Raw genomic sequence first — 27,065 nt, 5'->3', positions numbered from 1 at the left:
AACCATTATAAAGTTAACTTTGTTATGCAGATAACATTAATTATAGAAAACTTGAAAAATACATTAATATTGGATGAAGACTGAATATGGAGCACCTGTGTGAGGTACTGGTTTCTTGAAAATTATATGGTAATAAGAGACAAAATCAGCGGGAGAGCGATAAGTTTAAAAACAAGATATTCTTAACTAGCGTCAGGTAGGAAATAGGACAGTGCCATTACAGATTAACTGGATGGTTAATTTACAGTAGTGGTCATCAAAAGCTCTATGGAGATGAAATTTAACTTCTGATTGGGTAAAATCTTTGAAGTTTTTTCCAGACATTATAAACAAGTAGGGCAAACATCCTGAGACGAAAGAGACTGTATTTTAAGATCTGAAAGTACCTACTAGCCCACACAAAGATAAAAATTTATAGTATGTTTTTTACTGAATGTGCTTTTATAGCATTGCAGTCTAAAAATCATTAAAACATTTTAAGTTAGGGACCATTTTTATAAGGGAATATTCCATGCTAAACAGACATATAAACCCAATGAAACTTCAGTATAAGCAAGCCATAAGACCTAATGATTGATTGCAAGTTCCCATTAGATTGAAAAATCAGTTATTGACTCTCCTCTATTTTCATATACCTTATTCCAGAATGCTCCTACCCACCGATTACCTTCCTTTTTATCTCTTGACACCCATATTAAGTTGTCCATTGTAGATAACCTTCTCACTCCATTTGAGCCACCTCTCTCCTCACTGAACTTTGATCTAAAACATTGTGCCACCAAGAGTTAAAAATTAGGCCTGAGGGCTGGGGTTGTGCTCAGTGTCTAGCTTGCTTGAGGCCATGGGTTCGATCTTCAGCACACATAAAAATAAATAAAATAAACGTGTTATTAAAAAAAAAAAATCAGGAGGCTGGGGATGTGGCTCAAGCGGTAGCGCGCTCGCCTGGCATGCATGCGGCCCGGGTTCGATCCTCAGCACCACATACAAAGATGTTGTGTCCGCCGAAAACTAAAAAGTAAATATTAAAAAATTCTCTCTCTCTCACTCTCCCCTTAAAAAAAAAAAATAGGCCTGAGACTATTATCTTTATAAAATCGTGCTTGCAAGATTGACTCCTGGCTGGCATCTGGAAAACTGGATTTGGAGGGTTCTCCTTATTCTCTTAACAGAATGGCTCACTATGTCCAACAGTCAGGCTTACAATTGCACACAAATTGTTACCTGCTGCTGAAGAAATTAAGTGTATTTTGACTCCACTGGGTGAGGAGTCATGGAAACTGGTGCTTGGCTTTGTGCTTTCTACCTTTTGCTAAATTTGCTTTATATCCTTTTGCTGTAACATCTGTTATGAATATAATTATATGCTGAGTCCCTTCAGTGCTCCTAATGGATTATCAAATCTCTGATAGTCTTTTGAGAGTCCAACCACCAAGGGACTTTAAAACAGTAGTTCAGGAAGCAAGTCAGTAAGGCAATTCTTTTTAATTTGTTAGTGTTGTTGTATTTCATTTCCACTGTGTCTCATTGTATTCATCTCATTTGCTTGTTATTTTTCCCCTTTCTTGATTCAATTTGAATCATAATTCTTAGCAGGCTATCTCATTTTTTCTAATGGCTTTTAGATATACTGCACTGTTTTTTCAGTGAAAGATTATAGTATGCACCATCAATTTACCACAATCTACCTTATGTTAATACTAGACCACTTTGCGTACAAATAACTCTTAAAAATCTAATTCCATTTATTATTCTCTTCAGTTGCTTTTGTTCTGTATTTTACTTCTACAAGTATAACAATACTATAATTTCTTTTGTTTTAAATAGGCAGTACTTAGAAAAATTCAGCAAAAAGTAATTTGTCAACATATTTATAATTTCCAAAGTTTTTAGTTCCTTTCTGGAGATACAAGTTCTCATTAAGGATAATTTTCTTTCAGTCTAAAAATTTCCTTAAGTATTTTCTACATCAGTATACCTGTGAGAAATTGTTTTGCTTTGGTTTATCTGGAAAAGGGTTTACTTTTAACATTTTGAACAATATAACTACAGAATTTTAACTTCTGCTTAATTTTGTAACTTATCGATGTCATTTCATTATCTTCTGAATCTCAACATTTCTCATGAGGTTATGCAATGTTATTCCACCATCATACCTATTCTTGTGTTGCTTGAATCTATTGAAATCTTTCGACAATTTTGGGGAAATTTCACTTATTGCTTCAAATATTTATTGCTTGATAATCTTTTCCTCTCTGTGCCTAATTATGGATACTTTAGTACTGTCCCACAGGTCTCAAACCTCCATTTTTTTCTTTCTCAGTGCTTTGCTAAGTTTATTGGCTTGTCTTTCAGTTCAGTCTTTCCTCTCTGTCCAATTTAGTTATGGCCATCTAATGAAACTTTTTCAGATAACATACTTTTCTGATCACAAAAAAGCACACTTTTTGTTAACAGACTTCCCACTGGGTTAATTTCTATTTCTCTGCTGAAAATCCCAATCTGTTCATCATTTTCTCTTTTCCTATAAATTCTTTGAAATGTATTTTAAAATCATTCTGTAATAGGATGCTATTATAGGGGTCTACTCGAACAGTTTCTTTTTTTGAGATGAAGTTCTGTGTTGCCTAGGCTGGCCTTGGACTTCTGTACAAGTGATTCTCTCCTGCCTCAGCCACCTGAGCAGGTGGGACTACAGGCATGCATCACTGACATCCAGCTTATATATTTTAATATACTGATTATGGGTCATATAACTTTTCTTTGCATGCTCAATAACTGCAAAGTAATTGCAAAGAGTGCAAAGATAACAAGACAAGGATTAAAAAATGCCATTTTCTTCTGGCTTTAATCTACTAATGGATAACCCTGATGCTGTTGAAGTAAGGTTTGTTATAATGAATTTCTATCTATTTTGCCCTTAGTTGTAAAGGACAGCCACTAGTATATTGTCATTATTCCTATAGCCCAACTCCTTTTGATTTAAAATGATAAACACAAAGTGTTTTACTCAACCCCCTATTAGAACTTGAATTTCAAAACTATCCTCAAGCATTTGATATCTCCTGCTGTGTTCTTCAGACTATTGCTTTGTGCTGGCTTCCTTTGAATATCTCCCTACACAGGTACAATTTTGGAATTCAATAAGAATTTGAAAGGAATGTACAGGCAGATTTGGGGGCTTGCTTCTCTAAGGCCTTTCCAATACATCCCCTCTAATTTCAAGCTGTTCTAGAAGTACCACATGAGTACTCAGCACAGCAAGACTGACACATTTGGCTTGAATTCTATTCCCAGATAAATTGCACTGTAGGTAAAAGCTGTTTAATGTAAATTTCTCCTAATGTAGGATTTTGTAGAGTTTCTCTCTGATTTTCATTGCTGTATTGGGGCATTCTACTCATTGCTTTTTATATTTGATCAGAGTTTATAAATGTTATTGTCAAAAGAGTCATAAAATGCCCCCACTATGGGGCTGCAAACTCTGAAATCTCAAAAACATTTTAAATAAAATAAAGGCAAAATAAAGTTTATCATTTATTTACAATCCATTAGGATAAATACCCATTTTATGCAGCTATACCCTTTAATTCATTTTTTTTCTGAAATAAGTACAAAAGACCAGACTAAAATTGAGACAAGCATTTAAAGGAAAATCCTTTGACTCAAGAGTCCAAAATAACTGTAAATGGTTCATTTTACCAAAAGAATTAGTTTTTGTACAAAATATAAAGAACTTTACACTATAAACAAAGACTGCTGTATATGTATTTAAATAAGAATTCTACTTGCTTTTTCTCCAATTCTTCGCAAGCACAAAGCATACATATGCAAGCCAGAAACCTAATAACCTCAATGGGCATACTGTTTTCAGAATAAGCTTTCACTCCCAATACATTTTGGAAATATAGTACTGATTTTTTTCTTTAGGCTCAAAGTTCAGAACGACAATAAGTTTCAATTTAGTTCACAAAACTCTGCCATATTAACATGAAGAGCACACCAATGCTTCATATTCAAGCACTGAATATAACAGTTTTAAAAAATAATATAACAGAGCTCATCATGAAATATAAAAGGTTACAATCTATGGCTAATATTAATTCAGAAAACATCCACAGCTTCTATTTTTATTGAAAATGACCAAACCAATCCCTTACCTCCTACTATGTAATTATTCTACTTTCATGGCCCTTCTATAAAAGAAACACAACTTAAAACTTGGTTGTAGTACATCACAGAAAATATTTCTTTAGTACTAGCATTATTCACACTTAATCAGCAAAGGAATTTTTGTAGGTAGATATTTAGACAATAATATAATTGACTCAATTTTATGATATTAACTTGACTTTTATGAAATCTTTGCTATCTAAAAACTTTCCCAATAGAATTATAAATCATAATTTTAAGGGAAATCATATTTTAAAATTTGGGCTGGAACCACAGTCCTTTAATATGATTGCTAAGTTATCTAAATATTGATGTTAATCCCTTTCTAAATAAAAAAGAATTTTGTGAGCTTCATTGAAAAGGTTTTGAGATTTTCCAATTCTTCTCATATATATGTTTATTACTTCTTTTCATTATCAGTATTTTATATTGGTGCTTTAACATTTGATACCTTAAAAAGATACACTCTACCCATGACCTAAAAGAGCACAGGTTTGGCTTAATTTTTTTTTCTTTTGGTATTTATCTCAACTCTCATTTTATTAGCCAGGGAGTTCTAAAGTCATGATTGAGAGAGATGATTTAAGTTATGAGTACAAACAGCATTTGATCCTAAGAAATCATACACCTTCTATCCAAGAATACAAATAAGAAGAATGTATTATCTTCATTGTAAAATTCTTGTCCAGTAGGGGCAGTTGTTGTATTTTAATGTATTCTTTCAAAACGTTTTCCCTAAGTGAAAAGTCTTTGTTACTACTACAAAATTATTCTTTTTCACTACGACATTTTACATTTAAGCACCAAAGAAAAATTCTGTAAACAAACTTTTAACCAGTAAACCTAGGGCAAACATCCATTTGCCTTTATTATAATATTTAAAAGGCCTTGATATGAATCTCTACTTCCTACAATGACATTTTTATAATAAAACTCCAGGCATATTTATACAAACAAGAAACAGAATTACTGTACATTTTGGGGAAACAAAAAGTTAACCAACAGACTAAAACTTTTTAATAAAGTAAGCACAAGAAACCTATAAAATGTATGCAGTGTATAAAAATTCAGTATTGTAAGTTCATTGAAGGGATTCATAATTATTAAGATAAAAGATGGTAGTTCTATAGGCTTATAATTATTCTGTAAATAGTAAGAAAGTAATAAGCAATAAATTAGAAACATCTTAGCTCCCAGTATTTCCCTTCTGTCCCACTGGAGCCACTTTTATAGCAGTTAAAATTGGCTCTCTTAAATATCAGAATAATTCTATCAGAAAATAAATTCCATCTGGAATAAGGTAACAGTCTACAGTAAATTTTTGACATTTTAGGAAAAAAAAACCTGTAGGATATATGAAGACTAATCTACATGTTACATGACAGAGTAACCCAAACCTCTGTTTTACCAGATTTACTTTGTTTCGATATTGCTTTCTAAATTGTTTGGCAGTAAGGTAATAGAAAAATAAAAAGTAAAATGAATAAAACAACTGTTTAATGTTTGTAGATTTATGAAGGAAAAAAGCCTCAAACTAGCTTTTCCCTATTGCTATTAGGGAAAGTTTCATTTGGCACACTGGATTTGTAAAAAAAGAGAACAATGAGGAAAAACAAGAAAAGAAACTAAGAATGCTTGATCTTCCAGTCACTGGTAGTTAAGACATTAGGAAAGAATAATAGGAAAAATTACTATTTTAAGAAAAAAACATAAGACAAATAACCAAAGGCTCTGTGTCTTCTACTGTTCACTGTCTCTAGAATACTTTCATCTGCAACACAATATACAAATTATTATTTACATTACAACTACATTGGTAAAGAAGACCAGAATCAGCTTTTCTTGTGCTCTACCTTACAGTGCCCATTGAAATAACCATGAACATCAAGGCAAGAAGGCCTTAAACAACAAAATATTCCATTTATGTTGTGTACTTTATTTGTTGTCACATTCATCTTCAAGTTTGGTGCACAAATAATTTTAAGACTTTGAAAAGTTTGTAAACTTAGGTTGAGTTTCTGTAACTGATAATTGTTCACTGAAGATCATGTGTTTCTTTCTTGCTAAGTAAAATGTTCTGCAGGCTTACAAATTCATTTCTTTAAACAGTGGTATCTCCAAAGTCCTTGTTCCACCGTATGTACGCTTCTAAGGTTTGAGGACTCACACTGCGTTTTATCTTTTTCAAGGATTCCGTGAAGTCAGACAATCGAATATTTCTCATCTAGATTTTTAAAAAGCATATGACACACAGTAGTTAACACAATTATGGGTTAAAATAATGGCACTGCTGTTAATTAACATTATAATTATGGAGACATGTATTCCTAGAAAATCATGCCAATCAATTTAACATATTTTCTTTACTATATATAAGCAAGTTTGACATATAACATACCTGACAAAAATGCTATACTAAATATACTTTTTCCCCCCTTTTACAGTACTGGGAATGGAACCTAAGTAATTTTGCCAATGAGCGACATCCCCAGCTCTTTTTATTCTTTACTTTGAGGTCTTGCTAAGTTGCCCAGGCTAGTCTTGAACTTGTGATCCTCCTGCCTCAGGCTCCCAAGCCGCTGGAATCACGGGAGAGTATGACCATGCTTGACTACTAATATCTTTTATTACTTGTGTTTAACTTCATAGGTATTAACATTTTGCAGCATAATGTTTTCTCATTATAACACACACTCATTATAGAAAATTTGACACAGGCTGGGGATATAGCTCAATTATAGAGTGGTCACCTACCACGTGCAAGGCCCTAGGATAGATCCCCAATACTGTAAAGAAAAATAGAAGACTTGACAAAATACATACAAGCAGAAAAAGGAATCACAATTCCACCACTTAGATTTTCAGTTTTTTTCTATGTTGTTTCATGGAATTATGTATTGTTAAGTCTTACCACCATTACACGCCAGCTAAATTTATGCTCAGGGGGAATGGGGTGTTACAAGAAACAAATGCAAATTTAAATATTGTTCTTTAACTGTAACATATAGGATGCTTGTATATGCAATTTTCTAAAATTAGTATTACTTTAATTTGGTCTTATTTTCCAATTTTTACATTGCCTTTGGAAACACAGATGCTGAGTTAATGAATATATGTATCTAAGGTTTTTTTTGGAGATGGAGGTCTTGCTATTTTGTCCATGTTGGCTTGAAATCCTGGGCTCAAGCAGTCCTCCTGCCTCAGTCTCCTGAATAGCTGGGCTAACAGGCACAGCCACTGCACTTGGGTTAACCTAAGTATTTTTATTTATTTTGGTGCTGAGGATTGAACCCAAGGCCTCAGATATGTTAAGCACATATTCTGTCACTAAGCTATTCCCCCCCTGCCCTATCCAAGTATTGCTAAAAGGCAAAAGAGAGTATGGCACAAAATAATCTGTGTTAAAACCTGTGTATTTGAACAAAAAATAAGTTAAACAAATTTAGATAAAACTTTAACAACTTTTATCTATATTCTTTTCAAAATCCCCCTTATTGAGGCCAGGAGTATAGCTCACTGATAGAGAGCTTGCTATCATGCATGAGGCCGTAGGTTTGATCCTTGGCATTAAGGAGGAGGAACATGAGGAGAAGAAATCAAATACCACTACTAAGTATTTATATATTTTTAAACTATTTAATAGACCCGATGTAGTACTGTGTTCCAGACTATTTTAAGTGTTTTATGAAAGTTAAATCATTCAGAAGGTTACTGTCAAATTATTAATACCAAAATCACTAGATTAAAAATAAATTTAACACATCTGGATGAAAGTATACAGCAGAACCACCAGGTACAATGGCATATGCCTATAATCTCAGCATTTTGTGAGGCTGAGGCAGGAGGATTGCATGTTCAAAGCCAGCTTCAGCAACAGTGAGGCACTAAGCAACTCAGTGAGACTCTGTCTCTAAATAAAATATAAAATAGGGCTGGGGATGTGACTCAGCGGTTGAATCCCCCTGAGTTCAATCCCTAGTAACCCCCACCAAAAGAAGAATAAAGTATATAGCAGAACCAAAGATTATAAGAATGTGACCTTGGGGCTGGAGTTGTAGCTCAGTGGTAGAGAACTTCCCTAGCACATGTGAGACCCTGGGTTCAATTGTCAGAACAGCATATAAACAAACAAATAAATAAAGGTCCATTGATAACTGAAAAACAATATTAAAAAAAAAAAAGAATGTAACCTGGGTTTACATAGTTAATAAGGTGATCACAAAAAGTACCACTGATGTTACTTCTCATAATTCATTAATTTTTAGTTTTGCTATTTAATTTTTTGGTAAAATATAATTTTATGACATTTTGAAAATGGCAAATATGATTATCTTTTTAGATATGTTGTATAGTAATTCCGAAATAGATGCACTCTATTAGAATGAGAGGAACTCATGACATTTTAAAAAAATGTCTTGCTGGTATGGTGGCACACACCTGTAATCCCAGTGACTTGAGAGGCTGGGGCAGGAAAATTGCAAGTTCAAAGCCAGCCTCAGGAACTTAGTAAGGCCCTAGGTAAATTCGTGAGACTGTGTCTCAAAATAAAAAAGACTAGGGATGTGGGTCAGTGGATAAGCACCCCTGGTTTCAATCCCCAGTACCAAAAACAAAGTAAGTAAATAAATAAGTCTTGTTACTATTAGTAAGCTAATAACAGTACTGATTTAAAAAACAAAACAAAACAAAAAATCCAGAATACATTTCAATATCCAGAGACAAATTGTTCTCTAATAAAATGAACCAGAATCCCTATCTTTTCAAAGTTCTAAAAGTGTGGAGAGGGCTCATCCCAATTAAGCCAATTTCACTGGCGAACTGTAACCCTTTGAACAACAACAATTAAAAAAAAATTGTTTTACAGATATGATGGCTAGCTTCTAAGGATCTCCAAATGACCCTCACCTTTTACATATGCATGTGTGCACTCCTCTCCCCTTGAAGAACCAAATACAGCAAATGTGATGGGATAGCACTGCCAGTATTGGATTATATGGACTATTACCTCCATCCTGTTGCATTCTCTTGCCTTTTTAGCCTTAATGAAGCTAACTGCTTTGCCAGAGAGGCCTAAGTAGCAAGGGACTAAAAGCAGCCTCTGGCTAGGTGCCAGTGAAAACTGAGACTCATTCCAACAACTCACAAGGAAACGAATCCGGCAAATGACCATCTCAATGGGTTTGGAAGCAGAGCTTTCTCTAGCCCTGCAGTGACTTAACAACTTGATCACAGCACTGTAAAAGATACTGGGTCATCATCTTGAATACAGCCCTGTAAAAATAGCCTGAAGTAGACTTGTCTAAGCTGTGCCTCGACTCTTAATTCTATAAAATTGTGCTAATAGATGTGTATTGTCTTAAACTGCTAAATTTAGGAATGATTTGTTATGTAGCAATAACTACCTCATGCAACAGAATTACCTTGTTTTAGAGTCACGAATCCGTAATAGTTACTTCTAAGAAAGGAAAATAATTATCTTGGTGGGGTGGCACACAGGTATAATCCCAGCTACAGGGGACGCTGAACCAAGAAGATTGCCAAGTTTGGGGCCAGCCTGGGCAACTTAGTGAGATCTTGTCTCAAAATAAAAAGGAGCTGGGAATATAGTTCATTGTTGCCTAGTATGTGCAAAGACCTGAGTTCTATCCCCAGCACTTGCAAAAATACAAGAAAATAGACTGCAATGTTCTTTACCCCTCAGATAAAACAGTAATTTTATTTAGGTTGACTTTGTTCAGTGAAGATAAAAATGTTCAAAGTTTGGTTATAGATATATTCTCAGGACTGGAAAAGAAACACACTTAATGGCTAAAAGAGCCCACTATTAATCTATCATTCTCATGAACTAATCATGCAGATTCCTGAGACAGTCTATTTCCCAAGGAGCCACCTATTTGTTTCCATGAAGTTATTATAAGACATTAACAAAAGTATATTTTTAAAAAGTATATTAAAATATTCCACTCCAAAAGTAGCTTTCCCAATAATCCTCACATCAAGACTGCAAGAAGCAGTCTATAAATTCCCAATCTATTTTTAAAAAGGCAAAATCCAGATCTGGAGCTCAGAGCATTTTGCCTTTTAAATACACTGGGAATTTCTAGACTGCTTCCTGTTTAAATTTACATGCCAGATGGTGACTATTCCCTTTATTCTGCTAGTTTTTCCAAAGGACAGAGTTCCAAAATCATGCATAAAATGGTTATTTCCTCATCTTCAGTCTAAGGGTCTAGAGTACCTATGCTGATCAATACTAGCGGGAGTAATGTGTGGTAAAGAAACAGTTCATACACAATCTTTACTTTTTTAGTAGAAAAATAATACTGTGGAGCTGGGGATGCAGCTGTGCTTAAACATGCACAATGCCCTAGGTTTGAGCTCCAGCCCTGTGGAGGTGGGGGATAAAGAGAGGCTACAAGACAAGTGAGGGCTTTCTGAGTAATGTAGTTGATTAAATTGACAATGTTCAAGTTGCCTAATCAGGCAACCTCAATTTTACTTAAGCTTGAAGAAAAAAGACTGCCAAAACGCACTCAAATATACTCATTCTCTATGTTAACACTTCACTGTCCCTTCAAAAGCTGTTGAAACTTGGGCAATAAACAAAAAAATCTCTGGCAGAAGAGTTAGAAACATATTTCAAGCCTGCTATAAATAATTTTCTCATATAACTATAACCATCCTGCATATCTCATGTTATATTTGGCTTGCAAGTGTTTCCAAAGAAATGCTTTAGTGTCTTAATGAGGTAGCCTTCCATATCAAGAAATTACAATAGTAATTTTTTGTTTGGTACCAGGGATTGACCCCTGCGGCATTTAACCAGCCCTTTTCTGCTTTTTATTTTGAATCAAGATCTTAATAAGCTGCTTAGGGCCTTGCTAAGTTGCTGAGGTTGGCTTTTTTAGTTGTGGTGCTGAGGATTGAAGCCCAGTGCCTCACTCGTGCAAAGCGAGCATTCTACCACTGAGCCACAACCCCAGCCCTGCGGCTGGCTTTGAACTTGTGATTCTCCTGCCTTAGCCTCCTGAGCTACTAGGATTACAGGCCTGTGCCACCATACCCAGCACAATAATGACTATATTGTTTTTTAAAGAAGGATGAAAAGATTGAAAAACTAACAAAATGGAACATTTTAATATAGAGGTTAATTATAATCATAGAGTACTTTTCATAATGTATGGCATCAAGTTTTCTATAATTTTTGTTCAATATTTACATTACATAATTTGATAAAAAATTAATGACTATGTATATTTTTGACCATTACCAAAAAAACCACACACACCATAAGATACTAATTTCACAGGCCCCATATTTTGAAATAAAGCAAAGTTAATTTTTTCTAGTTTCTGATCAAGTAAATGAAAAAACCCTAGACAAATGAAGTAAGACTTATAGAGGAAAATCAAAGAAAAGTAATCATAAAATAGGATACCTCACTGGCAGACAGATTCTTCACCTGTTCTGGTTTCAGTTCTGTAAAATGTAAAAGTTAGATACTTAAAAAAATAAAAGATTTTTAAAGTTTAAATGGCTTAAGGGCAATGCCAAGTACAATGGTTTAATAATATCTGTTTAATAAATCATTTTATTAAGAGAGACATATTAACATTGAGAGCATATGCAATTTATAAATGCTTAGAAATACTCCCTCTTAGAAGTAAGTAAATAGGAAGGAGGCATTTGATTTCTTGCAAACTGCCTGTGAACAATAGAGTTCATGAATCTGAAAATTAACTTAATTCAACTTGTTTTTCACAAAAAGACATTAGTCTGTTTCCTTAAATCTCAAATTTTTGTCTGCTTTAGAATAACAGCTACAGTGTTCTAAAAAATTTAAATGATTTATACATTAGCTACTATTTCTGAGTCTACTATTTGAACAAGATTTCATACCTCTTATAGTAAGAAAGTTTGTTTACTCAGTTTCAAAATATACATGAGGTTATATATATGTGTATACACACACACAAGGTTATATTTATTATTTTTAAAATAGCCTCTCTTAATCAATATTATTCCAATTCTCTGGGAAAGATGTGCTATAAGTAATTTTTAACAAATACTATAGTTTCCCTTTATGCATGGGGGATGCATTCCATGAGCTCCATAAATGCCTTAAATCTTGGATTATATCAAACTCTATATATATGCTTTTTCTTATATATAAATATCTGTGATAAAGTTTCAATTATAAATTAGACACCATAAAAGCTTAACTTTTAATAATAATAATCAAAAAGAACAATTATTATGACAGTATAGTGTAATAAGTTCTATGCATGTGGTCACTCTCTGTCTCAAAAGATCTTATTGTGCTCTGTAGAGTTTTCAAACCACAGGTGATTGTGGGTAACTGAAACCAAAGATAGTGAAACTACAGATATGGGGAACTATTGTAAAGCAAAACATTTTGACTAAAGATAACATCCTTTTCCTTCAGTTTCCTTCAGTTTTACTTTCTTAAAAGAAAAAGACTAGAGATATATCTAGTTCTCTGAAAGTTTCGTGTTCTTTGTGCTGTTTATCATCATAGCCAATGTGAGTGCATAACTGAGTACATCATCCACTCAGTGCCTAGCTAGCTGTGGAAAAGCAGCTGAGAACATCTACTTTCAGGTGTATCACAGTGAGTTTAACCTAAACTATAAAGAAATCAGTTGTGGTATTCAGAAACAACAAATTATTTACTTGAATCAAAACAGAATGATATATTACGTAAAAATTCAGACACATTAATTTCAAATGATATTAGATTACTAAAATGAAAAAAGAAAACAGACAAGAACATTTTCCCCTTTATTATTACTTTTTACTTGCTTAAAAAAGTTTTCTTGGGCTGGGGGTGTAGCTCAGAGGCAGGACATTTGCCTAGCATGCACAAGGCCCAGGATATCCTCTGCATGGCAAAATAAAGAGTTTTCTTTTCCATTGAATTCCTCACTCCCTACAAATTATCAAGAAGTAAAACTTCTTGTCTAAAACAGGGGTAATAGTCTACTGACTCATGGACTATTTTCATATATTAGCTGTGAGCTAAGAAGGGTTTTACATTTTTAAAAGGTTGTTGTAGGGGCTGGGGATGTGGCTCAAGCGGTAGCGCGCTCGCCTGGCGTGCGTGCGGCCCGGGTTCGATCCTCAGCACCACATACAAACAAAGATGTTGTGTCCGCCGAAAACTAAAAAATAAATATTAAAAATTCTCTCTCTCTCTCTCTCTCTCTCTCTCTTTAAAAAAAAAAAAAGGTTGTTGTAAGAGAAAAGACAATTATGATGACTATGCAACAGAGACCAGATGTGGTCCACAAAACCTGAAATATTTACTATAAAGTCTTTTCTGAAAAACTCTGTTGATCTCTAGTCTAAAAACTAACTGGTATGAAGTTTTACACTGAGACAGCTTTATTGCTTTCACACTGATAATAAAAAGGATCTCTGGGTAGAGATTTTTTAAATCTCTAAAATGGAATAGTAAATAGTTCAAATGTTTCAAGCTCCTGTACACATACCTCGGATAGGACCCAGTGCTGCATCTTTTGCCAGAGCTGTTAGATCACTTCCTGAGTATCCATCAGTCATTCTGAAAAAAATGGAAGGAAAAAAGAGTAAACCATTTTCATTTCTGCAGATTAAAAATCTTTATGTAATAAGAGGATATAAATGATTCTGCCTTTTTCAGCAAGCTGACAGGTGATTTGATTTTAAGGGAAGAAAAAGGCCCATCTGATAAATAAAAAACAATTTACCACTGGTTCCTTATAATACTTCTAATACACAACATTAAAACCATTCCTTTAGATTAAGGCATACGCTCCAGGAGGCCCAGTGGAAAACTTCATACACATCACCTGGAAAGGTAAAAACCACTGGTGGCCAAATGACACATAACCACAATTATTTTTCTGTAAGTTAATTAGTCTTATTTATCTCCATGTGTATCATGTGTATCAAGCTTTTTACCATTGTCTTTTTCTTTTCCTACATTTAATGAAACCTACATTTCCTACATTTCATTAAATGTAGAAAAAGACAATGGCAGAATGAGGCACATCTGAAAAGGATGCCACAATACAGTAAGGGTGCTGGGCAACCAAGAGATTGTTAAAGAGAATTAAAACTAGGGAATTAAGAAACAAAGGCGAAGAGGAAAATAAAATAGGAGAAAAGTATTTACTCATCAGGTACTATGTTAAAACAACTAACAGATGTAACATTATTAGTAGAACTCTTCATTGAAATGACAAAGGAGGATCTCTATATTCTCAAGTATTTAATTTATTCTCTTCTCATAGATATCTGGGAACTCAGAGCTCTTACAAAAATTACTCACTATTCACGTATTTGTTAAAATTTTAAAATTACTTCATGATATTTTTCAGGGACTAAAGTTAATGAGTGAATTTCCTATCTCCAGTTTCTACTTAAGTCCACTGTAAAACAAACAAAAAGGTTAAGATATAACTTAATGTAATCAGGCTCTTGTGAGCCCTCTCCTCAACTGGGCCCAACCTCAGACTTGCTATACAAATCCACCTGAGCAAGAAACTTGCTAAGTGAATTCTGAAAATATATGTCACCCTTGGTATCTGACTACCGTTGATACTTAATCATCCTGGCCTGCCTTCAGCAAGAATCCCTTTTACTCATGATGTTTCCTGTTAGTAATTTTCCATCTACTGACCTCCATACCTTGCTTCTTGGCCTTTGTTGGTCACAGTAAATTATAGAAAATAGTTCTTTAGGCATGAGGCTGTAGCTCAGTGGCAGGACACTTGCCTAGCATGTGTGAGGCACTGGGTTCAATCCTTAGCTCCACATAAAAAATAAACAAATAAAATAAAGGCGTTCTATCCATCTACAACTACAAAAAAAAAATTGGAAAAAAACTTTTAAAAATAGTTCTTTAGCACTAGCATTATTCAGACTTAATCAGCAAAAGAATTTTTATACATGGACGGATGTTCAGGCAGTTATATAATTTTTATTTTTTTTTTTTTGCTTTTTTTTTTTAATATTTATTTTTTAGTTCTCGGCGGACACAACATCTTTGTTGGTATGTGGTGCTGAGGATCGAACCCGGGCCGCACGCATGCCAGGCGAGCGCGCTACCGCTTGAGCCACATCCCCAGCCCCAGTTATATAATTTTTAAAAACTATTTTTTCCTTTATCTTTTTGGTGCTGGGGATTGAACCCAGGGTCTTGTGCATGTGAGACAAGCACTATACCAACTGAGCTATACCCCAGCCCTAAAAACTTTTTTAAAAACTTTATTTTGGGGGCTGGGGATGTGGCTCAAGTGGTAACGGTCTCACCTGGCATGCACGGGGCGCTGGGTTCAATCCTCAGCACCACATTAAAAAAAATAAAAATAAAAATGTTGTGTCCGCCAAAAACTGAAAAATAAATACTAAAAAAAAATTCTCTCTCCTCTCTCTTAAAAACAAAACAACAACAACAAAAAACCTTTATTTTACTTGTCTACTTTTTTATGTGGTGCTTAGGGTCAAACCCAGGGTGTCACAAATGTTAGGCAAGCACTTTGCTACTGAGCTACAACCCAAGCCCCAGTAACATAATTTGATTCAATTTTTATGATATTAACCTGAGTTTAACATTTAACTTTTTTTTTTTAATCTTATTTTTTTTGGTGGGGTTCTTTTTTTTTTTTTTTTGTTTTTTTTGTTTTTTTTGGAACTGGGGGTCGAACCCAGGGCTTTGCGAATGCAAGGCAGACGCTTTGCCACTGAGCTACATCCCAGCCCGTAACATTTAACTTTAACATTTGAACTCTAAAAACATTCCCATTAAAGGAGATTATATTTAAAAAGTTGAGCTGGAACCATATTCCTTTAATATGATTAGTAAATTATCTAAATGTTAATAATGTTAATCCCTTTCTAAATAAAAAAGTCTTCCTTACCATCTTAAAAAATTTTTTAAGATGTATAAGTTTTAAAAACTATTCTACATAATTCAAAAGAACAGTTTATAGTTTATGTTGGTTTGAGCAGTTACAAAATGTTTGAAATTTTTAAATTACTTTAGTACCATTCGTAAGTTTTATTTATAAAAAAATAAATAACACCATCATTACATATTTAGGCCAAGTCCAGTAAAACATAGACACAAGGGCTGGGGCTACAGCTCAGTGGTTGAGTACTTGCCTAGCATGTGTGAGGCGCTGCAATCAATCCGCAACACCACATGAAAATAAATAAAGAAAAGAAAAGAAAGAAAAAGATGTTGAGTCCATCTACAACTAATATTAATATATATATGTATGTATATATATATATATATTAATTACACACACACACATACACATATATGAAATTTAGATACCACATATAGAGGAAGAAAAGCTAAGATAGTAAGGAGATACAGGATGAGAAGTTTTTCTGATAAATGAATTACTTGTTTTATATTTTAGCTTATATATAGAAAGAGAATTTCTCTTTTTTTAACTTTTTTTAAATTTTATTTTTGAGTTGTAGTTGGACACAATATCTTTATTTTATTTTTATGTGGTGCTAAGGATCGAACCCAGGGCCTCGCACTTGCTAGGCAAGTGCTCTGCCACTGAGCCACAACCCACCCCCTAGAATTTCTTTTTTTTTTTTTTCCTCTTTTGGTACTGGGGATTGAACCCAGAGGTGCTTTACCACTGAGCCACATCCTTAGCCCTTTTTTATGTTTTATTTATAGACAGGATCTTGCTAAGTTGCTGAGGGTCTCACTAAGTTGCTGAGGCTGACTTTGAACTCATGAGCCTTTTGCCTCAGCCTCCCAAGCTGCTGGGATCACAGGCATGCACCACTGTGGCCTGCCAGAAAGAGAATTCTTAACCTCAAAAATTAAAAAAAAATAGGCGTTGGAGTTGTAGCTCAGTGGTAGAGCATTTGCCTAGTGTATATGAGGCACTTAAAACATCACATAAAAATAAATAAAATAAAGGTTAAAAAAATTAAAATAACAATGAAAACAGTAAACTTTACTTAAAAAAAATTAAATAAGATAAACCAAATCAAATTACTCACCTAGCAAGTTGCGCTAGTTCTTTTTGCGTCAGTGGGCTTCCTTGTTTACATAACAGATTCTTAAGTAAAAGTAGTCTGGTCTGAAATGAAATTATAAAGAATGATCACTACGGTCAAAATTAATAATTCTTACTCAATAAGCTAAGAATTAACAATATAATGTCCAGGAATCAGATTCAAATCCTGTCACATTGAAACCTTATTTTTATCAGTTAAACATAGTTAAAATTAAGCTTTTTTGTTTTATTTATTTTTTTGGTACCAGGGATTGAATTCAGGGGCACTCAAGAACTGAGCCACATCCTCACAGCCCCATTTTGTATTTCATTTAGTGACAGGGTCTCACTGAGTTGCTAGGCCTTGTCCTGGCAGAGGCTGGCTTTGAACTTGTGATCTTCCTGTGTGCCAAGGCACCTGGCTGGAATTTAAAACTATTTTTAAAGGAGCAAAAAGAAAGACCAGTAGAACAGAGGAAGAATCTGAAGATGGAAGGAAAGGGGGGCAGGAATGGGGACAGAAATAAAATTCCTTGCATTATGATTTTGTCAAAATGAATATAACTACTACATATAAATCACAGTGCTCTAATAAACAAAATACAATGTGATTTTTTTTTTTTTTTTTTGGTACCAGGGATTGAACTCAGAGGCATTTAACCACTGAGTTGCTTACAGCCTTGCTTTTGCTGAGGCTGTCTTTGAACTCAAGATCCTCCTGCCTCAGCCTCCTAAAATGCTAGGATTACAGGTGTGAGCCACTGCACTGGTCACATTGTTTGTTTTTAATTTTTTTTAGCTGTAGATGGACACAATATCTTTTTTTTTATTTATTTATTTTTATGTGGTGCTGAGGATTGAACCCAGTGCCTCATGGATGCAAGGCAAGTGCTCTACCACTGAGCTACAACCCCAGTCCCCACAATGTGTTATTTAAAGAAAAGGTACCTATCTTTTGAGACAATTCAAATAAAGCTCTAAGAATGACAAGTATCTGAGCTATACAACCGTAATTTATTTATTTATTTATTTATTTGAGAGAGAGAGAGAGAATTTTAATATTTATTTTTTAGTTTTCAGCGGACGCAACATCTTTGTATGTGGTGCTGAGGATGGAACCCAGGCCACACGCATGCCAGGCGAGCGCGCTACCGCTTCAGCCACATCCCCAGCCCTACAACCATAATTTTAAAAAAGAATTTTTTTTTAGTTGTAGATGGACACAACACCTTTATTTTGTTTATTTACTTTTAGGTGGTGCTGAGGATCAAACCCATTGCAACACACATGCTAGGCAAGCATTCTACTGCTGAGCTACAAACCCAGCCCCGTGGCCATAATTTTTTAAAAACGGTTTTATGTAAGTATGAATTTATATACCATAAAGTTTAATATAATCAATGACATAAGAAATTTACAGGGTTGTGCAATCATCACAATAACACAGTCCAGAACATTTCTATTACTCCAAAAAGTTCACTCTTGGCTGTTTGTAATTAATCCCCATTCCTATCTATCCCTTGTCCTAGTAAATCACTGATTTGCTTTTATGTTTCTAGAAATTTTACTTTTCTGGATGTGTCATATAAATGGTATCATATACTATGAAATTGTTCACACGTGGTTTCTTTCATTTAACATAATGTTTTTGAGTTTCATTCACATTACTGTATGTAGCATATATGGCTAATTCCCTTTATTGTTAGTGTGTATACACTACATTTGCTTATCCATTTAACAACTGATGAGCAGTTTTTGACTATTATTAACATGGCAAAGCTGCTATAATAATTCCTGTTCACATTTCTTTGTGTGAATGTTTCCACTTCTCTTGGGTATTTTTTTTGGGGGGAGGGGGCAGTACTGGAGATCAAACCCAGGCATACTAGGTAAGTGGTAGAGTTCTTGCCTAGCACGCACAAGGTGCTGGGTTCGATCCTCAACACCACAATAAAATTGTGGTGTCCAACTACAACTAAAAATAAATAAACAAACAAAAAATAAAGAAAAAGGTAGGTAGGTAGATGGAAGGAAGGAAGGAAGGAAGGAAGGAAGGAAGGAAGGAAGGAAGGAAGGAAGGAAGGAAGGAAGGACAAAGGAACAGGAAAAGTAATGGGAAAGGAAACTGAATTAACTACCAAACTGTTAGAAAGTAGCTATACCATGGACTGGAAAACTCAATATTATCAAGATGGTGGTTTTTGTTTATACTAATAAAAAGAAGTTCGGATACATACCTCTTCATTTGGTAAAGACACATATACCCGTTTGATGAAACGCCTAAAAAAAACAAAACAAAAAAAAAATTCAAGTATTTTGAATTTAAAGGTAACTCAGTTCAGGAAAAAAATGACAGGAAAAGGCTTTAATAGTGAAAGTAACTGAACACATAATAGTAGTTATCAACATAAAAAAAATATTTTTAGTTATTTTTTTAAAAACCACACCACTCTGGTTAGCCAGGCTCAATGGCACATGCCTTATAATCCCAGCAACCTGGGAGGCTGAAAGATGAGAATTGGCCTTGGCAACTCAGAAAGACTGCCTCTGGGTTCAATCCCAAAAAAATTCTCTGGTTAATGTTTAAAAATCCTTAATCAATAAATGGCTAAGGGGCTGGAGCGGTGGCTCAGTGGTAGAGCACTCGCCTAGTACGTGCGAAGCGCTGGGTTCGATCCCCAGCACCACATAAAAATAAACAAATAAAAGTATTGTGTCCAACTACAACTAAAAAAAATTTTAAAAAATAAATGGCTAAGTCAGCCATTCATTTAGATGTATGTTTTTAATAGTAATAATGCACAATAATAACATACAATAGCTGGGAGTGGTGGCACATGCCTGTAATCCCAGTGGCAAGGAAGCTGAGGCAGGAGGATTTCAAGTTCACAACAGTGAGGTACTTAGCAACTCAGTGAGACCCTGTTTCTAAATAAAATACAAAATGCAACTGGGGATGTGGCTCAGTGGTCGAGTGCCCCCGAGTTCAAGCCCAGGTACCAAAACAAACACACCCACACAAAAAAAAGATTATAGGAAGAAGAATGGAAACTTCATCATCATCATTCTAGGTTAACAGTTACGGAATTAAAAGATATGAAGTGCTACTGTAGAGGTAAAAATTACACTAACAAATGAAGATACAGAGGATCTACTATTGCAGATAATGGACATAACTGTCCAAATATCAAGTTTCTTTTCTTTATTTTTTAATATTTATTTTTTTTAGGTGTAGATGGACACAACACACTGCCTTTATATTTTTTTATGTGGTGCTGAGGGTCAAACCCAGGTCCCGCCTGTGCTAGGCAAGCCCTCTACTGCTGAGCCACAATCCCAGCCCCAAACATCAAGTTTTCAATGAAATCAGAGACATCATACCGTGAAGGGAATAAAACTACTCCCTATTATTTAAGTAAGCATGTTCGGCCTACCTCTGCAGACCATGAGAACTGATAACACAAGAATGTAAGGAAAGACTGCACAAAGAAATTGAAAGACACATTACCTTTGTAAGAAGGCACTAACCACTTTGGCTGGATGACAAGCTGTTTTGCTGTCATCAATATTATTCAGTGGAAGAATAATAAATCAACTCTATCTCTTATTTATACACACATACCCTTCATCAGCAGGTAGGGCTTCACTATGACTGCCTGTTAGCTCAGAGTATACATGGGACAGCTCAAGATAACTCTTACTTCTCTAGCCCTCACCCAACAATATCCTTAGAAAAGTAGGTTTTCTAAGAAAACTCCTCTTATCCAAAGAAAAATAATAAGCAAAATGGAAAAGTCACAGGGTTCACTTAAAAAAGAAGAGGAGAAATCCTACAATAAACAAAGTAGATAAAATGAAGAACATGCATAAGATTCTGTCACACAGCAAATTAAAATTATGACCAAATATCTTTTCATAGAATGAAATAATTTAATGAAAAAAAGTTGTTTTTTTTTTTTTTTAAAACAAGAGTTTAAGGAAATGGATACAAAGGCTCAAAGAAATAAGAAAAAACAAGATGCAAAATAGGGTGGATCAGGAATGCAAAGAAAAAAGAAATCACCACAGAATAGGTTATAACAAGTTATAAAAGTAGTAACAGGAAAGAGAATAAATACTAACTCAGTAAGAAATAAAGGCAACAGACTTGGGAAAACAGAACAAAACAAAAAAGTTTAAAAGGAACAAAGAAAAATTACAGATACAGGGACAAAGAGATGCAACATAATACATAATTTACATGCAAAAACAGAAAAAAAAAACACCCAGAAAAAATTATTAGGAAAAAAAAGTTAAATATAGTATTTAAAATAAATTTCAAAAAAAGGGAAGTTCCAAACTATGAATTTAAAGAAACAATGAATCCCACAAATAATTAACAAAGTCCAATTAAACTTAAATGGTTGAAAATTCTATCTAGTAAAAAGAAAAAAAAATCAAGTTAATCTATAAGTGTGAAAGAAATGAATCTATGTAGACTTTTACACTGTGACATCCAATCCTACAAACAATGGAGCAATGTTATAAATTATTTGGAAAACAAAAAGCAGGTCAAAGAATTTCATGCTGAGTAAAATTGTCTTTCCAGTAGGAGGGGAATAAATTTGTTCAAACATACTAGACAGTTCTCATGAATCCTGCTATAATCATGAAGCCCAGCAAGAATCAGTTTTGGAATTTAAAGATAATTTAATGACATCCGAAAGAATTAAGCAATTTGCCTAAAACCATAAAGTGAAGACTAGTTCTCCTCATATTATCCCATACATGACCACAAACTCCTTATTTAATTGATAACAAGAGGCCAGGAGGTAGCATAGGAAGGAAAATAATTTAGTCTTAAAACCAAGAGTAATGAAATAAGAAATATGAGATAAACACATGAGTAAATATAGAAAATAAACACATGTTTTTCCACATCAATCTCTCTACCTGAGAACAGCCTCATCAAGTTCTTGTGGCCTGTTAGTGGCACCCATTACAAGTACTCTGTCATCTCCAGCAGACTGTACCTACAAACCACAAAAAAAGTTTTTCAGTACTTTTAAATAAAGTAATGAAAAAGAAAAATACATACATATTTCTAATTGGGATAATTTAATAGGAATACACACAAAAAAAAACTCTGCCACATTAAAAATATCATAGCTGCCTGGCACAATGGCACATGCCTGTAATCCCAGTGGCTTGGCAGACTAAGGCAGGAGGATTGCAAGCTCAAAGCCAGTCTCGCTAAGCAATTCAGTGAGACCCTGTCTCTAAATAAAATACAAAACAGGGCTCAGTGGTAGAGTACCCCCGAGTTCAGTCCCCAGTATCAAAAAAAAAAAAAAAAAAAAAAAGAAAAGAAAAAAAATCATAGCCATGTGTGGTGTCCTATAATCCCAGCAGCTCGGGAGGCCAAGGCTCTTAGCAATTTAGCAAGACCCTGTCTCAAATAAAAAATAAAAGGACTGTGGATGTGGGTCAGTGGTTAAGCACCCCTGGGTTCAAACTCTGTTACCAACAACAATCATATATACTTACACCATCAAATTCTATTAGAAATTCAGTTTTTAGACGTCTACTAGCATCATGCTCCCCTTCTCTTCTTTCACATAAAAGGCTATCAACTTCATCTAGGGGAAACACAAGGAAAATACTTTAATAAAAGGCCAATATATGTGATCATTTACAAATCTAGTTCATACTTAAGTTATTAACATACCCTGTTCTATTGAATTCAATACGTAGTCTTCAACGTCACCACTCTTTAAAACTTTTTCCTTCTGAATAATCTTTTCTATCATACCTCTCATATTTGGAAAGGGGAATATCACAAGTATTCAAATAATTTAGTTGGAAAAACATTCTCACCTATGAAAATTATAGAAGGCTGAAGTTCTCGAGCCACCGCAAAAAGAGCTCTCACCAATTTCTCACCTTCCCCCACCTAAAACAAAGCATATCTATTGTTAAACAAATAAAATGCAACATTATTCCAGTTCTTTAAATTTCATTATCGACAATCTAGAACTCAGTACTTTAATTTCTCTTCCTCACAACTAAAGATATGGTACAAGGAACTGGGAGTACTAGTGTGTGTAACTGAACTGTACCTTATAATTTTAGAAGAGACTATTTACCTAATTGCTAAGCTCTCCTTCCTACTTAAATACCTTCCTTCCTTATTTATTTATTTCTGTATTGTAATGGAATCCAGGCGTGATTTACCACTGAATTACACCCCCAGCCCTTTTTATTTTTTACTTTGAGATAAAATCTCACTGAGTTGCCTAGGTTAGCTTCACACTTGTGAGTCTCCGCTTTAGCCTCAAGCATTCTACTTCTTGATCAGCATAGTGATTCTGAAAGTGTTCACTTTGTGACAATTCACTGAGCTGTATATTTATGGTATAAAAACACTTTCCTACATGTATTCAATAAACAAGGTTAAATAAAAATTTAACATATTAAGATACATATGTAACTGGTTTTTGTAGAAAAACATCTAGTTTAATAACATAAATGCCCACAATTATGAGGAAGTTTCTGCAAAAAGTTTTATCATAAGAAACAGAAGGTGCACAACAAGAAATGACTCTAAGTCTTGAAATCTGAGATCCTGTCTGGGGTAAAATATTCAGCTTTTCTTATACCCTAAGCATACTGACAAACTGGTATGAGACCATAAGAAGATAACTAAGATAAGAGAGGGAAAAAAGCAGATGTAACACTAAATTCCTTTATGTATAAAAGGCTGTTTCACAAAAGAAAAGATTTTTGTTACATCCACTTTATAATTTTAGCGGGGGTGGGGGGTGGGTGTGTGGGTGGTACTGGGGATTGAACCCAGAGCCACTTAACCACAAAGCCACATCCTCAGCCCTTTTTAATTGTATTTTTAATTTAATTTTTTTTGTAGTTGTAGATGAATAGCATGCCTTTATTTATTTATTTTTTTATGTGGTGCTGAGGATTGAACCCAGTGCCTTACATGTGCAAGGCAAGTGCTCTGCCACTGAGCTACAGCCCCAGCCCATTTATTGTATTTTATTTAGAGACAGGGTCTCCCTGAGTTGCTTAGGATCTAAGTTGCTGAGGCTGGCTTTGAACTCATGATCTTCCTGCCTCAGCCTCCTGAGCCACTGGGATTATAGGTGTGTGTCACTGCTTTAATCCACTTTACAAAAATTAGAAAATACATATTTCAGTTGGACATAAGAAAAAAATGTATTGGGTATAACTGGCCAAATTATGGTCTAGACATTTCAACCTTCCTAAAAACAACCTTGCCATGGGATAATTATCAGATTAGGGGATAAGATCATGGACTTTACATTGTTTCACAAATCATGAAGATGAAAGAAAACAGACTTGAAACAAATATGAATAATCAAATGGCAACATCCCAGAGATATGAGAGAGAGAGAGAGAGAATTTTTTAATATTTATTTTTTAATTTTCGGTGGACAGTCTACGGCCATACCACCCTGAACGCGCCCGATCTCGTCTAATTTTCGGTGGACTCAACATCTTATTTTTATGTGGTGCTAAGGACCAAACCAGCGCCCCACGCATGCCAGGCAAGTGCGATACCGCTTGAGCCACATCCCCAGCCCCCAGAATGCTATAGGTAATGTTTTTTCATCAAAGATTTATATTTAAGTAAGTTTGTCAAAATACTTTTCAACCACAAACATTTTGATGAGGATCAGAGACTAATATGTCACTGGGTACCAAACAGAAAAGGAAGGGAAGGGGAGAGAAAGACAAAGCAGTATAGGCTTTGATACACTATCTACTTCACAGTTTTGCAATACACTGGTTCTATACACCAGAAAAATTATTCTTGCTATGCCCTGTAGTTATGACTGCACTCCCCAAAAATGAACGAGCTCTTCTTTGAACATCACTATAGGATCAGTGGACAGTAAATGGATGAAGTATATCTAAAAAGAGCAACAACAAAAAGATTTTTTAAAAAAGTGAAATGAAAAAGAAATCTAGGGGGCTGGGGATGTGGCTCAAGTGGTAGCGCGCTCGCCTGGCGTGCATGCGGCCCGGGTTCGATCCTCAGCACCACATACAAACAAAGATGTTGTGTCCGCCGATAAATTAAAAAATAAATAAATATTAAAAAAAAAAAAAAAGAAATCTAGGGGCTGGGAATGTGGCTCAGGCGGTAGCGCGCTCATCTGGCATGCGTGCGGCCAGGGTTCGATCCTCAGCACCACATACCATCAAAGATGTTGTGTCCGCCAAGAACTAAAAAATAAATATTAAAAATTCTCTCTCTCTCTCTCTAAAAAAAAATCTAAATCACAGGGTAAAATAATAATGATTTAAAAACATGGAAAATATTGTGTTACATTTTAGTTCAAAATCAGAAAACTAGAAATACTCAGTTTAGGTCATTAGCCCATCTGTTCTCACACCTGGTAATATGAGATTCCCTGAGATAGTCACTTGAAGTATAAGTGTAAAGTGATGGTATAAGTTATGGGTTGAACTGTGTTCTCCCAAACCATGCTGAAGTCCTATCCTCGGTACCTATAAAAGTTGACCTTATTTGGATACAGGGTCTTTCTAGATGACCAAGTTGGGCTGAGGTCATTAGGAGTAGAACCAAATTCTGAATGACTGTATCTTCATACAAAGTAGAAATTTAAGGAGTTGTGGCTCAGTGGTAGGGCACATGCCTCACGTGCCTGAGGCACTGGGTTCGATCCTCAGCATCACATTTAAAAAAAAAAAAAATTATATATATATATATATAAAGATATAAAGATATTGTATCCATCTACAATTTTATGGCTGGGGTTGCAGTTCAGTGGTAGAGTGCTTGCCTTGCATGCATGACGCCCTGGGTTTGATCCTCAGCACCACACAAAAAAATTAATAAATTAAAAAAAAGATATTGTGTCCATCTACAACTAAAAAAAATTAAAAATAAAAGAAGAAAGTAGAAATTTGAGTACAGAGAAAGAAAATAAAGAAAGGGATGCATCTAGTCAGGCATGGTGGGGCATGCCTATATTCCAAGTGAATCAAGAGGCTGAGGCAAGAGGATTGCAAGTTTGAAGGTAGTCTGGGCAACTTAGCAAGACCCTGTATCAAAATAAAATCTGAAGGGGCTGGGGCTGTGGCTCAGCGGTAGTGCACTTGCCTGGCATGTGTGAGGCCCTGGGTTCAATACTCAGCACCGCACATAAATAAATAAAATAAAGGTCTATTAACAATTAAAATAATTTTTTAAATACATAAAAATAAAAATATAAAATAAAAATGGTTGGGTATATAGCTCAGTGGTAGAGCATCCTGGATTCAACTGCCAGTACTCTCTCTCTCCTGCCAAAAAGTAATGAGTCCACAAGCCAAGAAATGCCAAAGATTGCCAGCAACATATCAGAAACTAGTAGAAAGGCATGTTAACACATTCTCCCTCATAGTCCTCAGAATAAAGTATCTCTGCCCACACTTCGATCTTGGACTGCCAGCCTCCTAAATCTAATTCTATAAGGCAATACACTTCTGATGTTTAATCCAGCCAGTTCATGGTACTTTGTTATGCAGCCCTAGCAAAGTACTATGGTATTTGAAACACGACTCTAATTTTAAAGAACCCTAACATTGCATACCAACTTTCTACCTTGAAGACTACCATTCATCATATATAGATTAAAAGATTTATAGAAAAATATTTTGTAAAATATTATTATCATTTATACTTAACACAGTAACATTTGGACATTAACTTACAAACATGACAATACCAGCAAAAGAACACTCACATATTTTGAAGTTAAACTTGCAGCACTTATATTAAAAAAGGTTGCATTAGATTCTGCAGCTACTGCTTTAGCCTTTAAAAAA

General features: G+C 34.7%; 1 protein-coding gene across 4 annotated transcripts in view; it reads right to left on the bottom strand.

Moving 5' to 3' along the window:
- Positions 1 to 3,546: 3,546 nt before the first annotated feature.
- The window catches only part of Spast (spastin), a 59,039-nt gene continuing 35,520 nt past the window's right edge, over positions 3,547 to 27,065 (bottom strand). For all 4 annotated transcript variants that reach the window (XM_026392023.2, XM_026392186.2, XM_026392103.2 and 1 more), the window contains 9 exons: positions 26,984 to 27,055; positions 23,067 to 23,142; positions 22,737 to 22,828; positions 22,143 to 22,222; positions 19,448 to 19,490; positions 17,215 to 17,294; positions 13,686 to 13,756; positions 11,612 to 11,652; positions 3,547 to 6,397 (listed from right to left, as the gene is read on the bottom strand). In XM_026392023.2, coding sequence (XP_026247808.2) covers positions 6,275 to 6,397; positions 11,612 to 11,652; positions 13,686 to 13,756; positions 17,215 to 17,294; positions 19,448 to 19,490; positions 22,143 to 22,222; positions 22,737 to 22,828; positions 23,067 to 23,142; positions 26,984 to 27,055 — 678 coding nt within the window. In that variant the 3' untranslated portion in view covers positions 3,547 to 6,274. The remainder of the gene's footprint in view (positions 6,398 to 11,611; positions 11,653 to 13,685; positions 13,757 to 17,214; positions 17,295 to 19,447; positions 19,491 to 22,142; positions 22,223 to 22,736; positions 22,829 to 23,066; positions 23,143 to 26,983; positions 27,056 to 27,065) is intronic.

This window comes from Urocitellus parryii, chromosome 12 (genome assembly GCF_045843805.1).
Source record: "Urocitellus parryii isolate mUroPar1 chromosome 12, mUroPar1.hap1, whole genome shotgun sequence".
Taxonomy (NCBI): domain Eukaryota; kingdom Metazoa; phylum Chordata; class Mammalia; order Rodentia; family Sciuridae; genus Urocitellus; species Urocitellus parryii.
This window is presented reverse-complemented; position numbering and strand designations above follow the sequence as displayed.